A 27,322-nucleotide genomic window follows, 5' to 3' on the forward strand; every position below is an offset into this window, starting at 1 on the left:
GGATGCGACCTGCTTTTGCTCTTGAAAGAGTGTTTTTTGGTTGGTTTGTTTCAGACTCAGAAAATAAAGACTCGATCATCCTCCCCTCCCCAGCACCCTACAGAGTATTCACTTAATACCAAGTTGTTTGTTTTTAGGGACTGAGCTACACCACAGGTGGGAATCCACCTCCCTCCTGCCTAACCGCCTCTTCTCTGGCTTATCCTCAAGGCACAGTGATGGGCACTTCCTGATAACTCGAAGTGCGAAAAACAGAGGGAGGCCTTCTTGGTTGAAGCACATGCATCTAGAGATTTTCCATATTTTGTCTGTAGAAATAGCAATGGCTGGGTTTTTACCTTAGTCACCCTCAGGGCAAGAAGCATTCCCGTCTGCTATCGACTAAATGTTTGTGTTCCCCTAAAACTCACCCACTGAAGCTCTAATTTCCAATGTGATGCTGTGTGGCCTGTGGGAGGTAATTAGATTTAGATGAGGTCATGAGGGTGGAGCCCCTGTGATGGGATTAGTGCCCTTCTAAGAAGAGGAAGAGACCAGAGTCCTCCTTCTCTTTCCACCCTGTGAGGGAGGACATAGTGAGAAGACAGCTGTCTGCAAGCTGGGGAGAGAGTTCTAGGAATGCAACTATGCGGGCACTCTGACTTTGGACTTCCCAACCTCCAGAACTGTGACAAATAAATGTTTGTTGTTTAAGGCACTCAGTCCATGGTATTTTGTTACAACAGGCTGAGCTAAAAACACCATGTATTCATTCTTTCATTCCATGAATATTTATTGAGTCCCTACTGTGTGTCAAGTGCTATTCTAAGTCTTGGAGTTACAGCAGTGAACAAACTTACAAGGTCCCTGCTCTCAAAAAACTTACATTCTAGTTTTGGGGAAGCTCAGATAAACCTGTAAATAACATAATTTCATCTGGTGATAAATGTCATGAAATAAATAAAACGAATAAATGCAGAAGGGCAGGGGATGGCTGATTTGGAAAGATCAGCCAGGAAAGTCTTCTCCCAGTAGAAGGGATTGCCAGATAAAATCCCGGATGCCCAGTCAAATTTGAATTTCAGATAAACCATTACTTTTTTTTTTAGTAAAGTTATGTCCCAAATATTGCATGGGACATACTTACACTAAAAATTATTGTTTATCTGAAATTCAAATTTAACTGGGTATCCTGTATTTTTATTTGCGAAATCTTGCAACCCTACCAGTAGGTGACATCCCAGCCAAGAACAGAATGACCAGAGGGAACTAGCTATGCAAAGGTTCAAGGAAGAGTGACTCAGGCGGACGGATCCAGTGTAAATGTCAGAATAATCTGAGGGAGGGAGGTACAAGTGAGGACAGATAAATAGGCAGGGGTCAGATCCTGCAGAATTCTGTAGGGATGGCTAGGAGTTTTGAGTTTCTTTCTCTCTTTAAGTGTGATGATGCACGACCGGAGTTTTAAGAAGGGTGGCAAGGTCTGACTGATATTTGGTCAGGCACTTTGGGAAGGGTTAGAGGACAACCTCGGGAGATAATTGAACTTAAGCTTGTGCCATTGACCTGGGACGCGCGGGTGTACCCACTAGGGGCTCGGGGCCGCGCGCGCCGAGCACCTAGGCAGCCGCTGGGGCGGGGCAGCTTGGCGGTTGCTAGGCAACGAAAGGGGCGGGGGCTCCAACGCTGCGTGACGGCTAAGCGGCCGGGACGGGGGCGGAGTCAGGAGAGCGGCGGCGCGCGCCGCTCGTTCGCAGGAAGTCGCACAGGGGAAGCAAGGGGCGCGAGCGGAAGTGACGTCGCCGGCGCACACGTGGTTGAGCGTGGTTACGGAGGGTCTCTTCGGCAGGGCTTGGGAAGTTACGAGTTCGTGTACCCGTCCGAGGCCGGGTCTAGCGCTCCGGTTCCCGTCCCGTCGGCAAGATGGTGAAGCCCAAGTACAAAGGACGGAGCACCATCAACCCCTCCAAGGCCAGCACAAACCCTGGTACAGGCGGCGGGGCTCGCGGAGGGTGAAGCTTGAAGGAAGCTTGGTGGGGAGGACTCCGAGAAGGTCGGGGGGAGGAGGGACACCCGGGCGGGCGTTGCTTGGAGTGGCCTCTCGCCTAGTGGCTATTGGGGACGAGAAGGGAGAAGGTGGTTTTTTCATTCGGAGGCACTGAGGAGGGCTGACATCTTGCACGCCTCTCAGGGCCAGGTGCCAGGCCCCCTGTCTAACGTCGGGGAAAGTGAACATTCAGGCCTGGCAGCCTTGGGGCATCTCCAGTTGTGAGATGCGGAGACTGGGAAGCTCTGCGTTGGAAAGGGCAGTGATCTTGACCTCCTCTCGCGTTCCTGTGTATGTCGGCCCCTCCCCCAGCGTATTTCAGTCTTGTATGATTCCAGCTTTCCAGCTCAGGGAATTGTTAGAAGTAAATTAGATAAAGTCAGATTACAAGTGGTGTTAGGGCCGACCCAGCTGACGTTTCACACTTGACCACACTTGCCTGCCACTCTTGCTTTGATCATTTAAATGAGAACGGGTTTGTACACTTGGCTCTCGGAATCATCCCACCTGGTAAAGGGCACAGAAAACCCTACAGTTAGATAACTAATGATCATTTCAGTAAGGATGTTTTTAGAGATGTTTATGAGTTTTGCTGAGTTTCCACCTGCAGGATGAACAAGATAGTGTTTGGGAGTGTCCCTTCTATTGGGTTTAGTTAATAACACTTTGTTTTTAAATATGGTTTAAAGTTTTTGAGGACTTGAACTGATCACATCGAACGTTCTCCCTGGATTGCTGATAAATTATTCAATTTGCGTAGACTGGAATCTTAGACTGTTAGACCCAAAAAGGCCCTTAGAGGTTATGATGTGATAGGTGAAGAGGTGGAGCCAAAATGGGGAAGTGGCTCATCACAGCTGGCACAGTTGGTGAACGGTAGAGCCGCCAGGGCTGGGATTTCAGCTTGTTTTCTACTGCATCACTTCAGGAGTAGACAGGTGACTGGAAGATATCCCCAAAAGGCAAAGCTAGGCTAGTATTAGCATGCTTATTTGTCCTTCTCTTTATCTCTGAGATGTAAGGCAAGAATCGCTACCTACTTTGCTCTTGATTAAACAAAAACATTAGGAAATTAAGAAACTGGTACAGAAGGAACACTTAAGTATCAAAATCATAGTCTCCGTGGTGCCTTGCATGTAGCAGGCACTCGGTATTTGCTCAACTGAGACCCCCAGGTAAGAGCACAGGTGGTGAGCTAATGCTTTTGTTCAAATTCTGGCTCTGCCATTTAGTAGCTGTGTAATCTTGGGCAAGGTGTCTGGCCACCTGTGCCTCAGTTTCTTAGCCTGAGGAATGAGGCTAATGTATGTAGGATTATTCTATGGATTACATGAGGTGATGCCTGTAATGTGGATCGCACAGTGCCACAATTAATGCTCAAAATTATTAACTCTTATCAAACTCAGTCATATTGAGAACCCAAGATTAAGTGAGCTTTGTCATACCAGGTAGCTTCCAGTGATAATAATTTTGTTGGAGTGATAGAGGGAGAGAGTAGATGTTTGCAGCGAGGCGGCAGCTTGCCTACTTTGAGTGAGCGCGTTGGTGAGTTTGAGGCAATGGCCATACTTAAACTTGGTTATCAAATAGTTCGAGGTCTACTTCTGTCTTTCCTAGATCGAGTGCAGGGAGCAGGAGGCCAAAACATGAGGGACCGGGCCACAATCCGGCGCCTGAATATGTACCGGCAAAAGGAGCGCAGGTGAGCATTCCACGTTGTCATCCTCCCCTTTCCTTCGTGCCCTGAACTCCTAGCTGAGACCTAATCACCTTTAATGTTCCCACCCCCACATCCCCCAAATAGGAGTGGCATATTTTCAAATACCATCTGATACGGGTGCTGTTAAGATAAATGGCAAATTTTCGGTTCAAGACATGGGTAGCAGGTGGTGAAATAGTGTTTGTGTAACAATACTGTACGGCCAGTGGAGGTTTTATTCCTCACAGCCTCGGCCTTCACGGATAGCACATTAAATCTCAAGTTAAATATCCCTCAAGAGAACTCTGGTTTTCTTTAATAAAACATATAGGACTGTAGTTATGCAAGCAGCCAGGAAACTTGTTTTTTAATGCGAAACTTTAGATCACAACATTATGGCACTTGGAAACTCATCACAACTGTGAGTTCTGCTGAGGCAGCCTCTACCACGGGGACTTGCTGAGCGTGGCATTTTGCTAGCTGGTCTTAATTTGTTTGGTAATTAGATTCTTCATCCGTTCTGAAAGATGTGTCTAAAACACAAACGTCAGTGAACTTAATCTGCCTTAGTCACCTACTCTGCTGTTTGTTTTAGAATTTTGAGTTCCAGCATAAATCATCCTCTACTTAAAATTCATTTAAACCAGTCTTCAAATAATTACCCAAAAAACTTAAGTATGTGGGGTTTTTTTTAAAGCAAACAGTAAACAGATTTTTAAACATCAGCATTATTTGTTATTCATCCAGCAGAAATCATTACGTGCTCTGTTGCAAGAGGTTAAATGACTTTTGGACAATCTGTTTCAAATGTAGAAGTACTTTTTGTTTACTGAAATCTGTATTTCATGATCATTTAAAACCAAAAAAAGAAAAAAGCTCCTTTTGATGGAAAGAGTGTTCTGGAAACCAGGCTTTGCTCTTGCCTTTCTTCTGTCATCAACCAGAATCTGTTACTTCCTCAATTTAGGAACAGTCGTGGTAAAGTGATTAAGCCTCTGCAGTATCAGTCCACGGTGGCTTCTGGCACGGTGGCGAGAGTGGAACCAAATATTAAGTGGTTTGGTGAGTATCGGCCTCTGTCACTTTTGCTCTACCGGACGGGTGCTGTATGGAAAAGGGTAGGCTTAAAAGGTGTCTAAAGGGCAGAAGTTTGGGGGTGAGTCGAACTGTCAAAAGATTATATGAGAAATGGCTGAGAAGTACCCATAGTGGGAAAAGTGCTGAGAAAAGTAGTAGTGGTGGTGGATTCCATAAATAAGTTCTTTTTGTAGGGGCACGTGGGTGGCTCAGTCGTTAAGCGTCTGCCTTCGGCTCAGGTCACGATCACGGGGTCCTGGGATCGAGCCCCGCATCGGGCTCCCTGCTCCGCGGCAAGCCTGCTTCTCCCTCTCCCCCTGCTTGTGTTCCCTCTCTCGCTGTGTCTCTCTCTGTCAAATAAATAAAATCTTAAAAAATAAATAAATACTTTTTGTAAAGAGCTCATCGTCGTTAATTGTAAGTGAACCCTCCTAAACAGATAAAGCCATCCTTTACATCTTAGTGACTGGCCTTCACAGACCTGAGAACTCTCACAGCTCTTCAGTTCTGGTGGCCTGGACAGATGGCTGTTTGAGAGAGGCCTTGCAGATATGTTCGTACCTTTAAGACGAAGCGTAAGTGCAATCGTTGGCCATTCCTTTGAAACGTTTCTTAATGGGGATTTGCACTGAGTGCCAGTGGAAGGATCTCTTGTTGGTTTTTCCCAAGAATGAATAGAAGGGGATCGGGGCTTCTTTCTTGGAAACTCCACCTTCATTTCAGTCTGGGCTTTCCCTTAGTCCCTGCTAGGTGTGTGGGCCAGTCAGATGGTCAGACCCCATTGTTTGACCGGTGCTTGACCTCTGTGCTTGGGGGAAGGTGGCAGCTACCTTTCAGCCTGTCTTTTGACAGCATACCCTCTAGGAAGCTGCAACTCGGGGAAAGTGTCAAAGAAAAACCTTTTAGAGAGGTGTTTAGCATGGTGGCTCTATACTGGTTCCGATCACCTGCGTGTGCATTCTCGTTCTGCCATTTCTGTGACCGTGGGCAAGTTATTACGTCTCTCTGTTCATTGGTTTCCGGTCTCTAAAATGAGGCTAAAAGCAGTCCGTATCTCGTAGGACTGCTGTGGGAGTTCGGTGGGTGAACACGTGTGCGGCGCTGAGAGTTGTACCCAGCCCGCAGTGAGCCCAGTGTCATCAGCACCGGATTTGTAGCCCTCGCCGTCTTGGGTTCTGCATTTGTGCTCCAGCGAGCTGTTCTGTTGAATATGTGTTTCAGGCCCCCTCACTTCCCAGGTGTTCTCCAGGTAGTGTTATATAGCTTTATTTGGTTCCCTTGCGTGGATTTATTGGCTAATTTAATAGTGCTTTCAAATGCTCATAACCATAAAAAGTGGTAACTCTGACCCGGGTTCCGTGCTTCAGGATTCTCTGTGTAGACTGATAGATCAGCTCTGATTGGCTCCAAATTTCTTTGCCAGATATAGCAGGAAGTGTCGGATGTTTGTCAAATCTCAGTTCCATTCAGTGATGTTGATTTTTCAGTTTCATCCAGTCAGGAAATTGGGCTTGGAAAACTCTTGAAACCCTTTGTGTGTCTGGGTTGGTGGATTAGTTCATAGTCTATGAGTGCAGGAGAGGCAGTTTTTTTGTTCTTGTCCCCCCCCACTTTTAAGTTTGAAAATGGATCCATGGGATGGATGTATCGGGTGTTTGGGTAAAGCCAGGGTAATTCAAAGTCTTGCTTTTCCCTGTGTCATTGGGAAGAAGGATGCAGAAGCAAAAAGGAGTTCTTTATTAAATGGCAACATTCTTCTTTAAAACAGGAAACACACGTGTGATTAAACAGTCATCGTTACAAAAATTTCAAGAGGAAATGGGCACAGTTATGAAGGATCCATACAAAGTGGTCATGAAACAAAGCAAGTTACCCATGTCTCTTCTCCATGATCGGATCCAGCCTCATGTAAGTTGGAGGATATCCCTGGCAGTGGAATTTCTTAGGCACAGTTCATGCCGAGCCCTCTCGACCAGCTTTGTCTTTTGTTCTTCAGTAGAGAAGAGTGACTCTTCTCATCATGCAGTACTGATGAGCTTTCCCCTTTGTTAGGGGTCTCACCTTGGTATGAAGCACATCGTGTCAGGAAGGTGCAGTACCTAGTGGATCAGAGCACAGGCTTGGGAGTCAGGCCTTACTTAATCATTGCTCTCCCCTGACGTGTAGAGCCTTAGGTTTCTCCATGAGCTTTCACTTCCCTGGCTATTAAAGTCAAGGAAACCTACCTCCTTTGGTGATCAGATGCAGATGAGGCATTTGGCATATAGTGAGCACATAGCACACCGCCTACCAGCTAAATAGATCATGGCTATTACCAGTACTAGTTGTACATTTTTTTGTTAGGCAAACTAGTTTAAGTGGTGACTCCATCAAACTTTAGGGAAATGTAGAGTCGGGATTGGGTTGATAGGGGGGAGCCCTTTGGTGCTGTGTACTTTCAGCTTCTATGAGATCCTTGGAATTCTTTCCAGCGAAGGAAAGGGTGCTGGTCAGATTGGTTCTTAATCGTTGGAGTTGAGGGACAGTAAGGATGGAATTGGGCTTGAAGTGGAATGAGTTTCACACATAACCAAAAAAATGGCCTAATATTTGGACATTTTTACTTGCATTGAATAATAATTCCCAGAAATGTAGCCAGTACATAAGCCTTGGTTCCAATGTAAGGAGGGGAAGGAAACATTGACATGCATACATGGATTAAACAGTTCAAAGAAAATTGTTTACTCGCAGAACAAAATAAAAACCAAGGCCTGGTTATTGCCTCAGGTTTTGTCAATTATGCTTTGTTTTATGACGGACTAGAAGAATGGCGCCTATTAGTGGAATGACTGTTTTCTTTCAGGGAAACACATGAGTGTAATTCATGAACCACAGACAAGTTGCTCATTTCCCTTGTTCTCTTTTGTCTGTTTTCCCTAAAGCCATCTTTTAACAAACTATTGAATCTTGTTTATGAGAAGAACAGAGAGGTTTTTATTATGGATTTATTGCTTTGTTGCCCATTCCAGTTGTTCAATGCTTCTAAAATTCAGACTTCAATCGCTGATCTGTAGGCCAAAGGGTCCACAGCTGCAGCAGTCAGCTGGGATTTTGATGCAGATAGGTACTCAGAATAAGGGAGGAGTTTTGTGCTTTGGCCTTGAAACCTTACCTATTTATTTTAGTGCCGTATCTACTACTGGTTATAAAACTTAATTCTTGAGATGGCTGCACAGTGGAGTCAAATCAGATATGCTTTAACTTTTAGCTCTGTGCACATTAAAATGACTAATTCTGTAGCAATAGAGCAAAAATACTGTAACTGATTTGATTTGTGTCCTTTATTGCCTACTGCCTATAACTGCGTGGTACTTGTTAATGTTTAGCTTTCCGTGCACACCTCCTTGTGTACTGTGCTTTGTAGGTGATTTATGAGATTTCCAAGGATAACTTTGATCACGGTTTTCCCAGTGACATTAGTACTTAGTTCCCATGTAAAACCCGACCCTTCTGTTTGGGGATGTTCCCTTGTGGGAGGGTAGCAAGTGGGTACAACTGAACTAAGAGGAGATGGGTTAGAGAATCTGAAAAGGTGACCATAGCTTAAGGATCTTTGGGAATTGGAGGGGGGAATCAAAGTCAGAAGCCACAGGCGTGGCTCCATCATCCGCATTTAGTAGCTGGTACTTACAGAGGAGCTTTGTACTGCGGGGCAGAGGGCACTTTTTTTTTTTTGAGGGCATTCTCTGCGGGCTGTTAACATCTGTTACGTGATAGATCCTAACTCAAACTTTGACTTTTATCCTGCTTCAAAAATTCCTATGCCCATAACTCCTTTACAGGCACAGCAAGTTCTAGTTAGTATCAGGTTCCTTTTTATCACATCTAAACTATTATTTTGGACTTTTGCTAGATGTTTTTCATCTGAAGACTTTCCATGTGCATTTAATAAAAATGTTACCTAAATTAGGGAAAATGTTATCTGAAACTAAAATGCATCTTACAAAACAAGCAATTCCTTTTAGCCATGAAAGAAATTAACTTCCAAGAAAAAGTTGGCATTTACAGTTGGTTTAAAAAAAAAACACAAATTTGAGTATGATTGTCCTTGACAAAATCTGTGAATTTGGCGAATTTTATGCACTTGTCTGAAAGCTCAAAAAAAAGTCAGAAAAGATAAGTTAATGTTCATCATTGTAGCCTTAATTACATTTGACTGAAGTTTATGATAAATGAAATACAGCAGAGTTTTTGGCAACTCTTACACAACTATTCGTACTTGCTTTGACTATTTGTATTACTTTGTATTTCTCCAAGGAGGCTTACAGAATTTCAGAATTGGGGAACAAGTGCTTTTGTGATTTCAGGCTGATTTGAAACCAAGCTGCATCCATGTTGTAGTTTTTGGTACGGGTTGAGCTTTGGAAAAATAAAGGAAGAAAACCTTTCCCGGGTCGATTTTTCACTTTCGCTTTTGCTCAGCGCCTTCCTTAGCTTTATGAATAATTCTCTTTTCTCTTTAGAACTCAAAGGTGCACATTCTTGATACTGAAAGCTTTGAAACTACATTCGGCCCAAAGTCACAGAGGAAGCGACCAAACTTATTTGCTAGTGATATGCAGTCTCTTCTAGAAAACGCAGAAATGTCCACTGAGAGCTATGACCAGGGCAAGGATCGTGACCTGGTCACTGAAGACACTGGTGTCAGGTACAATTTGAACGTTCATACCACTCTCATTTGCTCTTCTGCAACAAAACGTTGTCTTTACCTTTATTTTACCCACATGAAGCTCAGTGCTTTAACTCCTTTTTTTTTTTTTTTGAAGATACTATTTATTTGACAGCATATAAGCAGGGGGAGTGGCACGGGGAGAAGGAGAAGCTGGCCCCCCAGCTCAACAGGGAGCCCGACACAGGGCTCAATCCTAGGACCCTGGATCACGACCTGAGCCAAAGGCAGACACTTGACTGAGCCACCTAGGCGTCCCCGGTGCTTTAACTCCCAGATTGTTAGTGCTCTTCTTCCCTTTGACTAGAAAAATTTGTGAAGCTAGGGCCAGAATGAAAATTATTTGAGGTGGCTTATTTCCTCTGGGTCTCTTTTTTCACTCCCCAAATAAAAATAAATAACTTTCTTTACTTCATTATAATAGCAGTAAAGTCTAGGAAAGACAGTTTTGAATATATAGGTAAATTAGAAATGCAACACAAAGAAACTAAGAAGAACTCATAATCCCACTGACCATGTTACTTGTTAAAATCGTGAAGGTCAGGGCTTCCCTAAACAGAGACTCTGGACCACTGGGGATTCACGGATGGCCTTTGAGTTTCCTGTGACCCTCTGAAGATAACGTGGAAAATGTACGTACAAGCATAAAGGTGGGGGTGTTTTGTTGGTCTTATATTTGTTTTGGGGAGGGGAGGAGAAGGATCGATAGCTTTGTGTTCTCATAGAGGAGTTCATACCCAAAGGAAGGTCAAGAATCTAGATTATTCTAGATCTTTTTTACACTCCATGTTCACTTATAAATATAATACCTTAAGACTGTATTTTAATTTGCCTTTTATTTTATTTTTTAAAAATATTTTTTTAAAGATTTTATTTGAGAGAGAAAGTGAAAGTGAGAGAGAGAGAGAGAGAGATCATGAGCAGGGGGGACAGGCAGAGGGAGAAGCAGACTCCCCGCCAAGCAGGGAGCCCGATGCAGGACTTGATCTCAGGACCCTGGGATCATGACCTGAGCCAAAGGCAGATGCTTAACCAACTGAGCCACCCAGGCGCCCTAACTTGCCTTTTATTTTAGATAAATATTTAGAAAAAATATTTTTCTAAATTATTAACAATAGATTTCTGTGTCAGTACTTAATCGACAGTCCCACTGTGGAACACTATGCTGTTTGTAGTTTTACCCTGTGGTAAGTAAGGCTAGGGTAAAACATCAGTGTGATGGAATCTTCTTAATTCTTCCCCTAAGATATGTTCTTATGGGGAAATGACTATGTCTGAGAACAGGCGTGTTTTTGGCAGGCAGCTGCCTGGCACCCTCCAAAAGGGTTGACCAGTGTTCCCTATTCACCCTCGTGAGTGCGCCAGGTGCCTCAGCACTGAGGTGCTGTCACTTAACCGCAGCAGGGCCACCCCGGTGCTGTGGACGGCCCACGTCTAGCTGTGTGCCTCCTGCCGATGATGTCAGGCCATTTGAGGCCAGGCAAGAGAGGCAGCTCTTTTCTTCATAGAAGTATTTGGACTTTGTGTGCTTCTGCTGATAGGAATTTTTCCTCCTCCAAAAGGTGCAGTAGATAATGGGGGAGAAGACAACCATTTTTGTTTTTTTTTGTTTTTTTAAAGATTTTATTTATTTATTTGAGAGAGAGAGAAAGCATGAGGTGGGGAGGGTCAGAGGGAGAAGCAGACTCCTTGCTGAGCAAGGAGCCCGATGTGGGACTCGATCCCGGGTCTCCAGGATCATGACCTGAGCCGAAGGCAGTCGCTTAACCAACTGAGCCACCCAGGCGCCCTGGACAACCATTTTTGTTTCCAGGACACTGGATAAATGTCTGTGAGGCTAGTGGATAAACAGATTCTCAGCCTTATCAGAAATATTTCTCTTCCTATGGAAGTATAGATTATGACTCAGGTCCTGCCAATTCCTTTTTATAATCTTCTGTGACGTGTCACATAGCTACAGTCACTTTTTTTTTTTTAGGATTTAATTTGAGAGAGAGTGAGTGTATGGTGGTGGAGGGGGAGAGGGACAGGGGAGAGAGAAACTCAAGCAGACTCCCATCCTGGACATGGGGACTCGATCTCACAACCCTGAGATCATGACCTGAACCAAAACCAAGAGTTGGATGCTTAACCGACTGCGCCATCCAGGGGCCCCTACCTGCAGTCACTTTTTAAAATATTTTTATTTTGGGGGGCACCTGGCTGGCTCAGTCGTTAGAGCATGTGACTCTTGATTTCGAGGGTTGTAAGTTTGAGCCCCACATTGGGTATAGAGATTAATTAAAAATAAAATCTTAAAATAAAAATAAAACATGCCTTTAAAAAATAATAAAATATTTTTATTTTTGAAATTTCTAAATGTTTTCATATTTTTTATGTATGATCTATGGTTTAAAATTTTTTTAAATTTTTATCATTTATTCATCATGATAAGTGCACTCTTTAACTCCTATCACCTCTTTGACCCATCCCCTCATCTACCTCCCCTCTGGTAACCATCAGTTTGTTCTCTAGAGTTAAGAATCTGTTTCTTGGTTTATTTCTCTCTCTCTCTCTCTTTTTCCCCCTTTGCTCATTTGTTTCTTAAATTCCACATATGAGTGAAGCCCTGTGGTATTTGTCTTTCTCTGACTTATTTCGCGTAGCATTATACTCTCTAGCTCCATCCATGTTGTTGTAAATGGCAAGATTTCACTCTTTTTGATGGCTGAGTAATGTTCCATTGTGTGTGTGTACCGCAACTTCTTTATCCATTCACCAGTTGTTGGCCACTTGGGCTGCCTTCATAATTTGGCTGCTGTAAATCATGCTGCTATAAACATAGGGTTGCATATATCTTTTAAAAATGAGTGTTTTTGTATTCTTTGGGTGATACCCAGGAGTGCAATTACTGGATCACATGATAGTTCTATTTTTAACTTTCTGAGGACCCTCCATTCTGTTTTGCAGAGTGGCTGCACCAGTTTGCATTCCCACCAGCAGTGCGCGAGGGTTCCCCTTTCTCCACATCCTTGCCAATACCTGGTGTTTCTTGAATCACTTTTTTAATTAATTTATTTTTTAAAGATTTTATTTATTTGACAGAGAGAGACACAGCGAGAGAGGGAACACAAGCAGGGGGAGCGGGAGAGGGAGAAGCAGGCTTCCCGCCGAGCAGGGAGCCCGATGTGGGGCTCGATCCCAGGACCCTGGGATCATGACCTGAGCCGAAGGCAGACGCTTAATGACTGAGCCACCCAAGCGCCCCTCTTGAGTCACTTTGTTTAAATTAAATTTTTTACTGTGGTAAACTGTACATAAATGTATCATTTCAGTCATTTTCAAGCCTGCAGTTCAGTGGCACTAAGCACACCCATGTGGTTTTGCAGCCTTCAGGGCTCCATGTCCGCTTCCAGAACTCTTTCATGTCATCCCAAACTGAAAGTATTTACCGTAGACAGTAACTTCCCAGCGCTTGGTGGCCACCATTCTGTGTTCTGTCTCTTAGCAGTTTGACTACTCTGACTAGAGGTAGTTGATATTAGGTGCAGTCCTACAGTTTCTGTCCGTCTGGCTTAGGACCAGAATGTCGCTGGGGTCATCCCACGTTGTAGCCTGTGTCAGTGCTTTATCCTTTTTCATTGCCGAATAATACTCCATTATACATACAACACATTTTTAATCCATCCATCCATTGATGGACATTTGGGTGTAGTCACTTTTTCAATGAAATTTGCTTTTGCCCCATCTCCAAGTAGTTTTGATGCCCTTTCCTGTGGCACGTGGTCAACTTCTCCCTAAACATCCTCTTTATAGGGTCCACTTGTTCACTTTGAGTGTTTTCTTATTTAGAAATGAAGCCCAAGAAGAGATTTATAAAAAGGGACAGTCCAAAAGAATATGGGGTGAGCTCTACAAGGTAAGACTTTCAGTTCCTTCTTGTTGATTGCTTCCTTTGGCTTTCATGATCTTGTATGAGAAAACTGATCTTGATATATGGAAGCTCTCTCAAATAAAGCACAAACTCCACTGCCCTCATTCCCCTCCAAAACCAGGACGGGTGTGGCTAAGCACATACTACCATTGTTCTGGATAACTGCCTTTTTTTTTTTTTTTTAAGATTTTATTTATTTATTTGACAGAGAGAGAGACACAGCGAGAGAGGGAACACAAGCAGGGCGAGCGGGAGAGGGAGAAGCAGGCTTCCCGCTGAGCAGGGAGCCCAATGCGGAGCTCGACCCCAGGACCCTGGGATCGTGACCTGAGCCAAAGGCAGACGCTTAACCATCTGAGCCACCCAGGCGCCCCCGCCCCCCTTTTTTTTTCTTAATAGTAAAAGCTACATTACATAGACTTCAAGTTTATCATACATGGTTAGAGCTGCATGGGGGTTTTTAAGTTATTTAGTCCAGCCCTGTCATTTATAGATGAGAATACACATCTAGAAAGGTTGAATACCTTACCCAGCTCACCCACCTGGTTCGTGGAGGAGCCTTCGCGTGTCCGGAGTCCTGGTCCAGCGCTCTTCAACTTGGCTGAGTTTTGTCCACGTACTAGAGATAATTCTTGGTGACTAAAGGCTTTCAAGCACAGTCCCATAATCCAGCAGTAACCCTAACAGGAAAGTAGTACCCTGAAGGCAAACTACATGTTTTAGTTTTTTGTAAAATCCATAAACCCTGTGACAGTAGAAACCTTTAGAAGTCTAAGAAGTAAATGATTTTATTCAATAATGAATAGTAGTTGCGAAGTAAGGTGGGTTATATCTAAGTTAGTTTTCCTATTTGAAATTAGACAAGTTTCTTCTACTCACAGGATGGAAAAAGTTTTGAATTCCGATCACTGGGCACTGAGATTGGCCACAACCTACCCGTGTTTTGAAGTTCTCACTGTTTTATTTTCCCCGGTTCCTTTAAATGTCCTCTGTCTCCCACTTCTCATCTGTACTAAAGCAACTCATTTTCGCCTCTTTGAATCACAGGTGATAGACTCCTCAGATGTTGTAGTTCAAGTTCTTGATGCTAGAGATCCGATGGGTACCCGTTCCCCTCACATCGAGACTTACTTGAAGAAGGAAAAACCCTGGAAACACCTTATCTTTGTTCTTAACAAATGTGACCTTGTTCCAACCTGGGCGACAGTAAGTATGCTGCTTACCCAGAACAGACTGCCAGGCCACTTGGCTCGTCGGAGGCCAAGTTCTCTGTCAATAAGGCCGTTCCTGGTTTTTGGGATTTGAGACATTAAAGTGCTGGACTTTTTGACCTAGTAGTTGTGGGAGCATTCTCACTGAAAACAAAACTAAAATGTGCCTCACCGACCGCGAGTGGAGTCATGTTTTACCCTCTGGTGGTTGGCGAAGGGACGGCTGCGGTACCCACGGGATGGGCGATGTGGCCCGTTCGGGAGGAGAAGGTGCCGCAGCTACAGGCCTTTTCCACATCTGTTACATTAGTGGCATTCGGTCACACCAAAGCCGGTTTTGTAATTGTTCCGTGTTTGTCAGACGAAAAACAAAGCATTAACTGTTGTTCTTTAAAGAAATATATTTTAAAGAATTATAGCTAACATTTTCCTTAGTCAGTTATCTATGTGAAAAACGGTCTGTAACTCAAGCTCTGAGTCTTCCTGGATTATGAATAAACAAGTATCTTCTCTTCCCCCTTTAGAAACGTTGGGTGGCTGTCCTCTCCCAGGATTATCCGACCCTTGCCTTCCATGCGAGTCTTACCAACCCCTTTGGCAAAGGAGCGTTTATTCAGCTTCTCCGGCAGTTTGGAAAGGTACTGGGACCTGACCTGCCTCTCCTGGAGTGTGGAGCTGTGGGTCCGTGGAAGAATGTCTCTTGCTGGTGTGCATCAGAACGTTATGCACCTCACTTCCCCCATCTTGGTAATGAGAAGTGTGGGTTTGAGAGCCGTAAAACCTCCAGAGCCTCAGGGTTATAAGGGATTTCGGAAAGTATCTTCCAGCTCAGCCAGCGCCCCTGTCTTTGACGAGCATTGCTCCCCTTTCTGCCATATCCCTGGCACCTGGCACCTGACAGTCCCTCCTCGGCTTAGGGCCGGGCCCCTCCCCACACTCCCTGTGTTTCCCATCTTGGCTTTGCGAGGCCTGCCATGCCTCCTCCAACCTCGGGCCTGTGTAGTTTCTACATTGCCCCCCTCCCCGGGAGGCCCCCTGCTGATCCCTAGTCCGATGGCCCTTTCTCTGGGAAGCCCTGCGACCAGGTTGCCCATGCAGGTGTTCTCAGAGCTTCACGTTCTGTACCTGCAGCTTGGTGTTGGCACGTCTCGTTCCTTCTACCTGGCTTCAAACAAAGGACGCGCGTCCTCTGTCCTACCCTTCCCCACTTCCCGGAAGCGGACACTTCCAACTCGTGGCTGTTAGTTACCTCCATTATTTTCTTCCATATTTTTAATACCTGCTTACGATTCTATTTCTAATCTCCCCCACCCCATTCCCCATGCCCCACCACCTGCTGTTTTAGACACTTGCTGAGTCTCTGCTATGGAAAGTGAGGACTAAGTTTCTTACAGCTGCCCTCTCCCCACACATACTCCCCTCCCTCTGTTCTCCCTCTGTCGTTATACATCATGTGGCTAGATGACTATTTCTTTCAGCGTTTACATTATTATGACCGTAGAATATCAGTCCCAGCTGATCCACACAGTGCTGTGATTATAATTCCTTTCTAATAGAACCTTCTATCTTCTCTGGTGTTAATTAGCTCCTTGTCGTTTGTCACTAATGTGTCACCAAATCCTCTGGCACAGTGGGAGCTTTGAGAGTCTTGGGGCACCTCCCTTTCATTTGGGACTGCTGCTCCTAGGCCAGCTGCAGAGTCGTCTTCCTGGGATCTCCTTCACCGTCATCCTGAGCATTCCCGTGGCTCTCTCCTGGGTTGGATCCCTTGTTCATTGGGATCAAGGGATCCAACACAGGATCTTTTTTCTTGTTTTTTTTTCTTCCCTGGCTTACTCCTTCCTTTTAATGGAACATATTTTCCAAAAGCTTCTGTAGAAGCAGTGCTTGGAGGAGACCTTTTTTGAGACCTTGTGTTTTGGAAATACCTTTATTCTGTCTTCACATTGTTTGTCCCCAGAATGCTGAGGGCACCACTACATTGTCTTCTGGTGGCTTCTGGTGTGGCATTGAGAAAGCTGAGGCCATTGTGACTCCTGATCTGTTGTGTCTGGGATCTCTTAAAAAATTCCCGTTTTAAAGTTTCACAGTGATGTGCTTTAAGGTGAGTCTTTCACTGTTCAGGGAGTTAGGCACTGGATGGGACTTTGTCTGATGTTGTCCCGTATTATTTCTTGGAGAGCCCCCCTGCCCTCCACCCCATCATCTGTTTTCGTTCAGGAAATTGGTTTTATCTCTTTGTTTAATTCTTGAATTTTCTTTGCTTTATTTCAATGCCTTCGTGATGTTTTGCTCTATATTATGGGACGTTTCTCTGACTTGATCACCTAGCTGTTCTTAGCAACATTTATTTTGCCTCTCACTTTTAAGAATTGCCCTGCCCTATTCTTGTTTAACCGATGAACTATCATCTGTTTCTGAGAAGGATAATGGTAGTGTATTTTGAAATTTTCCTTTCTCCCTACATTGACTCTGTTTCCTGCCAGTTTTTTTGTATTTTTCTGTCTTGTACTAGTGTCACACTTTAAATTTCTGGTTATTCTTGGCTTTTTGTTCATATTTAAGGGTGAGCCACTAAAAAGCCAATGGAGGGCGCCTGGGTGGCTCAGTTGGTTAAGCGACTGCCTTTGGCTCAGGTCATGATCCTGGAGTCCCGGGATCGAGTCCCACATCGGGCTCCCTGCTCAGCGGGGAGTCTGCTTCTCCCTCTCCCGCTCCCCCCTCTTGTGCTCTCTCACTCTCTCTCTCTCAAATAAATAAATAAAATCTTAAAAAAAAAAAAAAAAGCCAATGGAAATTTTATGGGGGGGTGGGCCTATTGAATAATAGACTTCACTGTAGGGTAACTAGGTAGAAACCCAATCTTTTGTTGGAGGGCACCCTCAGTATCAGTGTCTATAGGTCTTTACTCCTGGATCTGTGACTTTCCCCATAAAGGAGTCTTCCAGTCTCCAGCTCAGGGATGTATAAGCTTGACTGCCAGGGTTCTGGGAACTCAGTGGGGGTAGGGTTGTTGATATTTAAGACTTTAAGTTAATCACACTGGGAACGCTTGCCTTCAGCTGCTGTTATCCCTAAATCTAGGTTTCCATTTAGATCTGAAAATGAAAGATATTTTCCAGAGGTGCAGGGTTTCCAAAAAAAATCAGTATCTGTAAGGCGCTGGGGCAGAGAAGCTGGGTGCCCATGCTGGGGGACAGAGGGATAGAGCGCGTCACTGCTCCGCAGACATCTCGCTAGTCTTGATTTCAGACCCCCTTAGTGGTAGCTGTCCTGCCAGTTCCCGACGGTTTTTGTGATTCTTTGGCAGTATTTTTGCTGGATTTTTAGTTTTTCTACCTTAGCTTTTATCTTTGTAGCAGGCCAAGTTAGATACTACTTTTTAGCTGCTAGTATTTTGCCAACATCGTATGTTTGTTTTTATTGTCTCATTTCCAGCTCATTCTTTGGTTTTATATGCCTGGTTCTGGGGGTTCCTATGTGTCCATTCCCACTGCTGTCATCACAGTGGAGTTTGTGGCGGGAGTGAGGCCAGTGTGGACATTCGGTCCGCCATCTTTAATCAGAAGTCCTCAACCAGCTATAGACTGTTGTTGAGCTCTGTCTCTTTGAGACTCTCACCCAGTGGTCTAACTTCTGAGGTTGTTTTTTTCTTCTTCTGTCGTTTGTTTTTGGCAGTGAAAATGCAAAACGTATTGTGCAGAGAAAAGGAGGGCTAGGTCTTGGGATTGCCAGTTGGTGTATCTGTGGATGGTATTCTAAACTGATGACAAACAAGTTCTTTCTTCCTTTGCTTCTCGACCTACATACTTTGAACCTTAAAACATTCAAGAACAGTAACACATAGACAACCAAGGAAATGAGTCACCTCTGATTTATTAATAAGTGTGTGTGTGTGCAGCCCACTCAGACAATGTAGGTGGTGTGTGTCTAAGCTTTAGATCGAGTTCTAGTGACACTTTTGCCCTGTATTCTTTGTTTAATAAAAGCAAAGTAACACAACCTGTTTTTCCCAGGGGATGTTCATAACTGTGTGTATGTGGTATGTATTCTTTTTTTGAACAGTTGCACACTGACAAGAAGCAGATCAGTGTCGGGTTCATTGGCTATCCAAATGTTGGCAAGAGCTCTGTGATAAACACATTGCGCTCCAAGAAAGTTTGCAATGTGGCCCCCATTGCAGGTGAAACAAAGGTACGTCCGGCTCCAGGGGGCCTTATTTATGTCTCCGTATGTTATTTCCATAGAGGGTAGTTGTTTAGGCCATGAAGATTTCTATCTACTTCTTTTGAATGAAGGCCACCATTGAGGGTTTAGTCTCCAATTGATAGTTTGGAATGTACCAGAGCTGTCTCTGCCCTTTTGGGTAAAGACCGAGAGGACTTTGTATGGCACTGTGTGCCTTTGGCATGATATGGGAGGTGCTGTTCATTTTTTTTTTTTTTAATTTTTAAAAAATTTTTTATTGGTGCTGTTCATTTTTAAGTCTGTTTTAAATTGTCACTCCAGGGGCGCCTGGGTGGCTCAGTTGGTTAAGCGACTGCCTTCGGCTCAGGTCCTGATCCTGGAGTCCCTGGATCGAGTCCCGCATTGGGCTCCCTGCTCAGCAGGGAGTCTGCTTCTCCCTCTGACCCTCCCCCCTCTCGTGTTCTCTCTCTCAAATAAATAAAATCTTAAATAAATAAATAAATAAATAAATAAATAAATAAATAAATTGTCACTCCAGCCTTTTTATTTGACAAAACTAACCCAAGAATATTTGGTGCCTGGGTTATGAAAGAAAAGTCAGTGTTACGGTAGATTCTGGCAGCTGGGCACAGACCCTGAAGCATAGAGTGTTTGGGGAGCGGCATGCTTCTACTGCAAGGAAGAGGAGTCAGACGGTATTAAGCTTTGAAGAGTACTCTGAAAAGTCAGGGAAAGGTTGACTTGGTATTATCTGCCTTGCTTTTAGACTCTTTGCTGGTGGAAACAGTTTATACTCAGTGGAAGTGCCTCATGCAAGGCCCAAGTAGAGGAGAGACTTTGTAGCTTTGCGAGATTAGACTGAGTGTTTGACCCAGGGGAGTCTCCAGCTTTCTTTCTGACCTCAGGTCTGGCAGTATATCACCTTGATGCGTCGGATATTCCTTATCGACTGTCCAGGTGTGGTTTACCCCTCTGAAGACTCGGAGACAGACATTGTGCTGAAAGGGGTGGTGAGTATTTTTGGTCCTGACAGGCTCTTTGTTTGCCCTTTGTGGGGAGCATTCTGTGGGGGAACATTGGATACCTTTGCGTTTCACTCATTGGGAAGGCAGTTTGGGGTCATCCCATCTGAACGACTTTAGGAACACGACGCTCAGCAGGGCGGCCTCTCCATTCCACTGAAGCCTGCTTGGGGAGTCTCTGGAGCCCTGGGCAGATCTGGTCAATGTCATCCCACAAAAGAGTTTGTAGTTTACACACGGGATCCAGAGAGAAGCGGAGCCTGTTTATGTTTAGTGATCATTCATCTTCGAGGGTTTATGGGCTGAGTCATTTTGGAACTCAGGCGTTTCCTCACTTGTTTCTGAATATGACCAAAACCTTTAAATGGCTCCACTTAACCTTAGCCAGGGCTGCTGGCCATACATCGTGTGCACATTCCTCCCCTCTTTCCTTAAACTATCGAGTTCTCTTTGTGTCCTGGGATTGACGGGCTTTTCGCTGTTTCTACAAGTGAGTAGCGTGAGACGGTCCAACTTGAGACTGCTTGCAGAACCACACAGTTAGTTTGTGGTGAGCAGGGGTCAGCACTAAGTCCTGGGCTCTGTGGCAGTGGCCGGCGTGCAGGGACATTTCAGCCGACTGTGGCTGGCCACCTCGGAGACCGGCCCTGCTAGACTCCACTTACATCGTGGTGTTGAAATCTATTTTCAGATGTTGTTACAAATGTGAACTTCACTGTTTCCGTGTAAAGTCTGTAAGGCAGAAATTTCCTGTTAACATCTAGGTTCAAGTTGAAAAAATAAAGGCTCCTGAAGACCACATTGGTGCTGTACTGGAACGAGCAAAGCCGGAATATATCAGCAAGACATACAAAATTGATTCTTGGGAGAATGCTGAGGACTTTCTTGAGAAGCTGGCATTCCGGACTGGGAAGTTACTGAAGGTGAGCGAGGGTTTGTGCAAATGTAGACCAGGACCCACGGCAGACGTGTGTATGTGCTGTGGGACTTCTTTTCTTTGGGGGTGGGGGGGATTTTTTTGTCTGTTCCATTTTAAGGATTCTGTTTGTTTATTTTTAAAGATTTTATTTATTTATTTGAAAGAGACAGCGAGAGAGGGAACACAAGCAGGGGGAGTGGGAGAGGGAGAAGCAGGCTTCTTGCTGAGCAGGGAGCCCGACGCAGGGCTCGGTCCCAGGACCCAGGGATCATGACCTGAGCCGAAGGCAGACACTTAACGACTGAGGCACCTGGGCTCTCCTAAAGATTTTATTTTTAAGTAGTCCCTACACCCAGTGTGGGGCTTGAAGAGTCGCATGCTCCACCGACTGAGCCAGCCAGGCGCCCCTGGACCCTTTTTTGTATGTGTTGTGTGAGCGGTATGAAACTTGGCAAGCAGATGGTGATGAACAACCAGGGCAACTGAAATGCTGGGAGGTGGTTTTGTTCTTTGAATGTAACGGGTGTCTTCCTGTGACATTTCAGGGTGGAGAGCCTGACTTGCAGACTGTGGGTAAGATGGTTCTCAATGACTGGCAGAGGGGCCGGATTCCTTTCTTTGTCAAGCCGCCCAGTGCGGAGCCCCCTGCAGCCTCCCAGGTAAGAGAACAGGGTGGGTCCGCCTTCTGGAAAGCGTGGTTACTGACCTAGGCCTCATGGCTTTGATTGCCTTCCTTTATGGAGCACCTGTTTTCTTTGGGGGTGTTTCCTTCCACTGTTTCCCATCCCATAGTGTCGTTGCTATGACCTTGTAGCATTTGGAGATCAGAAAGTAGATCTCTGATAGAAGACCAAGTCTAAATACCAGTCTTTAGGGCCTTGAATGAAGAGGGCTCTAACTGTAAGTGCTCCTCCGATCCTTTGTCTTTCCTTATGCATGAGGAGCAGAGGCATTTCCAGGATTGACTTAACATTTATTTGTTAGGCCCAACCATATGCTAGGCACGGAACGTAGGAGTAAATAACACAGCCCTTGCCCTCAAGAAGCTCGTAATCAGGTGGGAAAGGAGAGTGGTACAGTTTATAGCCAGGAAAGGAGCCTTAGATTTGGGGCCTCTGGGCTGGATTGAGAAGCGTCCCTTCTGCTGCGTTTCCCTCCCCCTGGCAGTAGACTGCCACAAGGCTCCAGCTGTGGCTCTTTGCTTTTCTATTCCTAGGCTCTTTTTCAGAACTCTGCCAAGCCTTTGGAAGAGGTGGCTTTAAGTTTCGCTTCCATGCTAATGCTTTTTGGGGTTCGTGTCTGTTCCCAGAGTTTCAGTTCTCAGCTGGAAACTTCCAGTTGAATATGTTCTCCAGCATTTCAGAATCAACATACCTGAAACGGATGTTAACTTTTGCCCTCTCCCCGCTAAGACCCCCAAAGAGCCAAAAAAACCCAAACCCAATCCTGTCCCATCTTCTTCATGTGGCGTTCGTTCATTGGTTCATTCCTTCAGCACTGGTGCACTGAGGAGCTCTTGCGTGCTGGGCGCTCTGCTGGGCGCTAGCGGTCCTACATTGGAAGCAGATGAGTCCCTGCCTCTTGCCCTTCTGTGTCTGTGGATGCTCTGGTACTGTCTCCATACCAGCTCTGCAGTTCTCTGACACCAGTTGGGTATCCAGCAATTCAGTTCAATTCTGACACTACCTCCAAGAGTTAGCACAGACCCACAGGTTAAGGGTTCAGTCCCACAAGATGGTCCCCGCTTCAGAGGCCAGCTGCAGATGGGGTTCCCAAGTCCCTGCACTTCTGGCCAGCCAACTACAAATTCAGAGGTTCTAAGGTTGGATAATTTGCTAAAACGACTCCTAGAACTCAGAAAAGTGGTTCATGATGGCCACTTTTATTGTAGAGGATACAGCTCAGGAATAGCCGAATGGAAGAGATGCATAGGGCCAGGTGTGGGGTTGTGGGTGGCACATCAGTTCATTCAACCCAGAAGCTCCCCAGACCCTATCCTTCAGGGCTTCTCACAGAGGTTCTGTTACATTGGCCTGATTGATTAAAATATTGGCCATCGGTGATTGAACTCCATTTCTAGCCCTCTCATCAAGTACTTGGGCTCTCTGGTGACCAGCCCCCGTTCTGAAGCGAGGCTCCACTGTGAGCATCTCATCAGCATAAACTCCGGGCTGGTGGAAAGGGGTTTGTTATGAAGAACGACAGACACCCCTTTTTTACTCAGGAAATACCAAGGGGTTTAGAGCTTTTGTGCCAAGACCAGACATATATTCTGACACCACAGGGAGGCAGACAGGAAACAGATAAATAGAGAATGTCAGGAAGCACTGCTTACTGTGAGGAAGACAAAACCAGGGTAAGGGCCTTGGGAGATGGAGGCGTGTTCTCGTATGTGGGGTGGGTGGGGGTGGCCTCTGAGGAAGTGGCATTTTGGCAGAGACCTTAATGGTACGAGGCAGGAGCCGAGGGCCTGTCTTGAGGGGAAAGCGGGACAGGCGAAGGTGGTGGCACACCCAGAGCGCCCGAGGCGGGAGCCGCCTGCCATGGCCCGAGCGCTGAGGGGAAGTCATGGGGCTGGACCCCGGTGCCAGGGACAGGAGACATGGCAGGAGACATGGCGGGAAGCAGCTGGGGGGTGCGTTGGTGCGTTAGCCACCAGGGGTGAGGAAGGAGGAGGCGTGGCAGGGTCTGTTGTGACCCTGTGTGCACACAGCGGGGTTAGCTTGAACTCTTCCTCCATGTCTGGTCATTGAGTTTTAGATCATTAGTTCCCCCAGGCTGCGATTTTCTTTTTTTCTTTCTGGTAGTGGCTGAAACTCTTTCAGAAAAGCTAAAAACTTAGCTTTGGAAAAAGGTATAAAAATGGACCTACAAATTTTGTATACAATTTTCTGAATTTTCTGGATTCCTGATTTATTGAGCACTTTGTGTAGCCACTCTTGCCTTCAGAAAATCACCGGAAGTTCCGTGGGTCTCAGCTGTAAGGATAAAATGATACTACAAATGCGAAGCACCAGGATAAAGCCTGGCACCCACTTCTCCTTTGCTGTTACCTCAGAGAGGCAGGTCGTTTCAGTGTCCCCCCACATCTCGGCTCTTTCTGGCCTCACCTCGCCAGCTTCCCTCCTTTTGCTCATGCCTTTCCTCCAGCGGCCTCCCTGGCGCCCCCTGCTGAGCGCTCTGCTTTCCCTCTAGAGCAGTTGTGTGGGCCCCTCTTGGGTGTGCCTATCTCCACAGCCCCATCCATTCCCCTCCTTGGAGAGGGTGCATGGCGGATGGTTTGAGTGGTTTAATACTCACAGCAGGCTCATCCTCTGGAACCGCAGCTGAATGCCTCTGATCTCTGAGTAGCGGCTTCTGGGTGTAATGCACCTCGGCCTACGGTAGATGAACACCGTGACTCCAGGGTGGGGGTTTTCAGTTCTTTCCCTTAGTCCCGAGAAGAGGACTGCCTCCTTGAGAGCAAGCTGTCCAGAAATGGTTTTTATTTTCTGATCCCATTTCTCTCCTCCGCCCGCACCCCCCTCTTTGGCCGGAATAGCTCCCATCCTCCTCATCTTTGGAAGTTGCCACAGAGACAAACCAGAAGAATGCAGAAGAGGAAGTCGCAGCAGCTGTAGGTGAAGCCGCAGAGCCTGTCACTGAGAAGGAGAAAGAGAACAGTCACTGTGACACCGACTCAGAAATGCAGCAGATTCTGGCACGGGTTCGGCAGAACTTCGGCAAAATCAATGTCGTGCCTCAGTTTTCTGGGGATGACCTGGTCCCTCTGGAGATGTCCGATATCGATGAAGCGCTTGAGAGCTTTTCCGAAGAGGAGGAGGTGGAGGAACAGAAGCAACCAGGAGGCGAGGAAGGTGAATCTTGCCCGGAGTCCCAGGAAGAACACGCGGCAAATGACACCAAGGCAGTTATTAAAGCACTGGATGAAAAGATTGCTAAATATCAGAAGTTTTTAAACAAAGCCAAAGCTAAGAAGTTTTCAGCAGTCAGGTAGTATCCTCGTCTTCTCACAAATTGTGGTTTGCTCGTTCCTTTCTGAGACACTTGCCATGGGGACTGCAGCAGTATTTTTCTGGGAGGTGGAAGGGAGTTAATGCCATTTTTTAGGAAGTGGTCTGTCCATTTCTAAGCTGCAGCTCCCTGAAGTATGAGCAGCGTAGGTCTGCCTCTGACCAAGGCCCAGGGAGCTGCTGGGACTGTGGGGCGTTGCCTCCTGCCCCTGGGTTGGCACCTGATTTGGGCAGCTGAGGGGAGTGATGGGCAGCTTTGTTACTTGGCTTTTCTGTTGCAGAATATCCAAGGGACTAAGTGAAAAGGTTTTTGCAAAATCTGAAGAACAAAGAGCAGCTGAAGAAGTTGTAGAAGACACAGGTAAAGTTAAATTCGTCAAACCGCTTAGGTGTGGTGTGCATCTTTAAAACTGTGGGAAATGTAACTTTAATCTCTCAACTTGGAGAGTGTGCGGTCACCCACACAGGTGCTTATCATCACTGGCAGATGACTGTTCTATATGCTGTCTGTCGCACAGCTTAGATTATTCACTTTTCATTCTGCACATTTCTTGGGATTAATTCGGGAAGCTTCCTGTGAAAAGAGTCCATTAGTAACCTTACAATCTAGGGGTGGGTCAGCCGTATTTTTTTGTGGGAGGTGGGATGGGTCAGGTATCTATTCTTTACTCCATTGGACTCACAGCTTCTATGTGGAAAGTGTGTTTCCGTGGCATAAATGCAAACCCTGGCGTGGCCTGCAAGGGCCTCCTGGCTTGGCGCCCTCCTGGCCACCCCCTGCTTTCCTCTGCACCATGCCTGCCACACTCCATGTTCACTGGCCTTCTTCCTCCGACACATCAAGCTCATTCCTACCTTAGCATTCACACACAAAGTTTTGAAAGTTTCAAAGTCCTGTTTCTTCTCTGTGTGTTTGTGTGTTGTGTTTCCAGCACCTTCCAAAAAGGGAAAGAAGAGGAAGGCACAGAGGGAAGAGGACCATTCAAATAAAACTCGCAGGATGCTTACATCTAGGGAAGTACGTGGTTTTGGTCTTAAACATCACCCAGGAAGTGGAGAGGAGAAACCAGTTTCCTAAGAGACACACTTTCCAAAACTGGTGGTCTGGAGTTGAATTCTCGGAACCCCAGTTCTAGGTGACCTAGTTGAGATCAGTTCCATAGGATCAAGAGTTGGCCCAGTGGATGGCGGTCCTTGAGTTCTCGATCACTGTCCTCAAACATGTGGACTATCCTCTAGAAGGGTCTGCTGGTTTTCTGTGGTGAGCAGAGCTGTGTAGGCAGATGGATCCCTGCCGTCAGCTTTGTAACTGGGCTCATCAGAGCTGGGGTGGGCCCTCCTGGGAAGAGAAGAGCTTGTTCCTGGAAGTGTTCACCCTAGGGGACCACTTGTCAGGAGTGCAGTAGAAGAGATTGCAGCAGGGAGGATGGACCAAACGACAGTCTAGAACGGGGCGTGTCACGAGTTACGGTGGAAGGGCACACTTGGGTCTGTGAGGGGAGCCCTTGCTTGTTACTAGCGCTGCTTCTAGTTCTTGGGGGAGCAGCACAGGAAGGGAGCACAGAGAAACAGAGGGGCCTCTTCTGTTGCTTTGCCATGATTGATTTTTTTTTTCCTTTTGCTGTTGTTTACAGCGGAGGCGAGCAGCACGGCAGCAGCAATCCAGGAAAGTTGGTGTGCGTTACTATGAAACCCACAACGTGAAAAATAGGAACCGGAACAAAAAGAAGACCAGTGACTCAGAAGGACAGAAACACAGACACAAAAAATTCAAACATAAGCAGTAACGTTTTAAAAGTTTATTAAATTATACAAAAATATACAATGAGAAACTCTTCCTTCTCTTCATGCCCAGTCGGCATTTCTAAGGCCATGATGCATTTGTTCTGAGGTTTGACAGTTGAAACCCTTCACCGGTGCTGGTGAAAATAAAGTCCCTACACCCCCAAGGCTTTAGGTGATGGGGTCCAGTGGCACTTCCGACACTTAAATGAGCCCTCTTAGTTCCTCCAGAGCGTACCCATGGCATGCAGATCTCTGACAGATACAGAGATGAGGTCTACAGAATGGAAAGGGTGGAATTCCTTTTATACTGGCAGTTAGTTTGGAACAGAGGTGTGAAAACAAGAAAGTCTCAAGGATGTAGTATATGTGGCCCAGGCTTTAAAATAGGAGGGAAAAATGCCACTTCAGCTGCCCCTCCCAGTCTGTTAGATGGACGCAGTGAGGACACAGGTACTTTACTGTCAGGGAGTCCCGGGACTGGCACATCTCAACGAACAGAGTTCTTTCCCATGAAAACGGCAGCCCAGACAGGTGATCTTAGTGGAGTCTTAGAATGCCTCAGAACACCGGGACGGGATAAAAGCTGGCTTCCAGTCTGAGATGAGAGGCACAGGGCACGTTTGAACCGGAATCCAGCTCTTCTTTTCGGCCTGCCCTTCTTTCAGGGAGCCTTGGAACCTTAACAGGGATGATGTTGGGTCAGAGCTCCACTGAGGAGGGTCCTTGGCACCTCCTCGGGAATACTGCGCAACTTGAGGCAC

The 27,322-nt window shown here is 45.9% G+C and overlaps 1 protein-coding gene across 1 annotated transcript; it reads left to right on the forward strand.

The window, feature by feature from the left end:
- The first annotated feature begins 1,775 nt into the window (after nucleotides 1-1,775).
- GNL2 (G protein nucleolar 2) lies at nucleotides 1,776-26,598 on the forward strand. The gene is made up of 16 exons (XM_035019057.1): nucleotides 1,776-1,966; nucleotides 3,644-3,728; nucleotides 4,693-4,787; nucleotides 6,571-6,710; nucleotides 9,305-9,489; nucleotides 13,342-13,408; nucleotides 14,471-14,629; nucleotides 15,159-15,272; nucleotides 18,700-18,828; nucleotides 19,728-19,832; nucleotides 20,609-20,767; nucleotides 21,309-21,422; nucleotides 24,305-24,756; nucleotides 25,058-25,137; nucleotides 25,709-25,794; nucleotides 26,411-26,598. Exons 1-16 carry the CDS (start codon nucleotides 1,903-1,905, stop codon nucleotides 26,561-26,563), a joined length of 2,187 nt encoding a protein of 728 aa, XP_034874948.1. The 5' UTR covers nucleotides 1,776-1,902; the 3' UTR covers nucleotides 26,564-26,598.
- Nucleotides 26,599-27,322: the final 724 nt, after the last annotated feature.

Source organism: Mirounga leonina, unplaced genomic scaffold, assembly GCF_011800145.1.
Source record: "Mirounga leonina isolate KUSES-001 unplaced genomic scaffold, KU_Mleo_1.0 Mir_173, whole genome shotgun sequence".
NCBI lineage: Eukaryota > Metazoa > Chordata > Mammalia > Carnivora > Phocidae > Mirounga > Mirounga leonina.

Coding starts and splice junctions, on each gene's coding strand:
- GNL2 (XM_035019057.1), top strand. CDS start 1,903: ATGGTGAAGCCCAAGTACAAAGGACGGAGCACCATCAACCCCTCCAAG. Junction 18,829..19,727: donor CCATTGCAGGTGAAACAAAG/GTACGTCCGGCT, acceptor TTCTGACCTCAG/GTCTGGCAGTATATCACCTT. Junction 25,138..25,708: donor AGAAGTTGTAGAAGACACAG/GTAAAGTTAAAT, acceptor TTGTGTTTCCAG/CACCTTCCAAAAAGGGAAAG.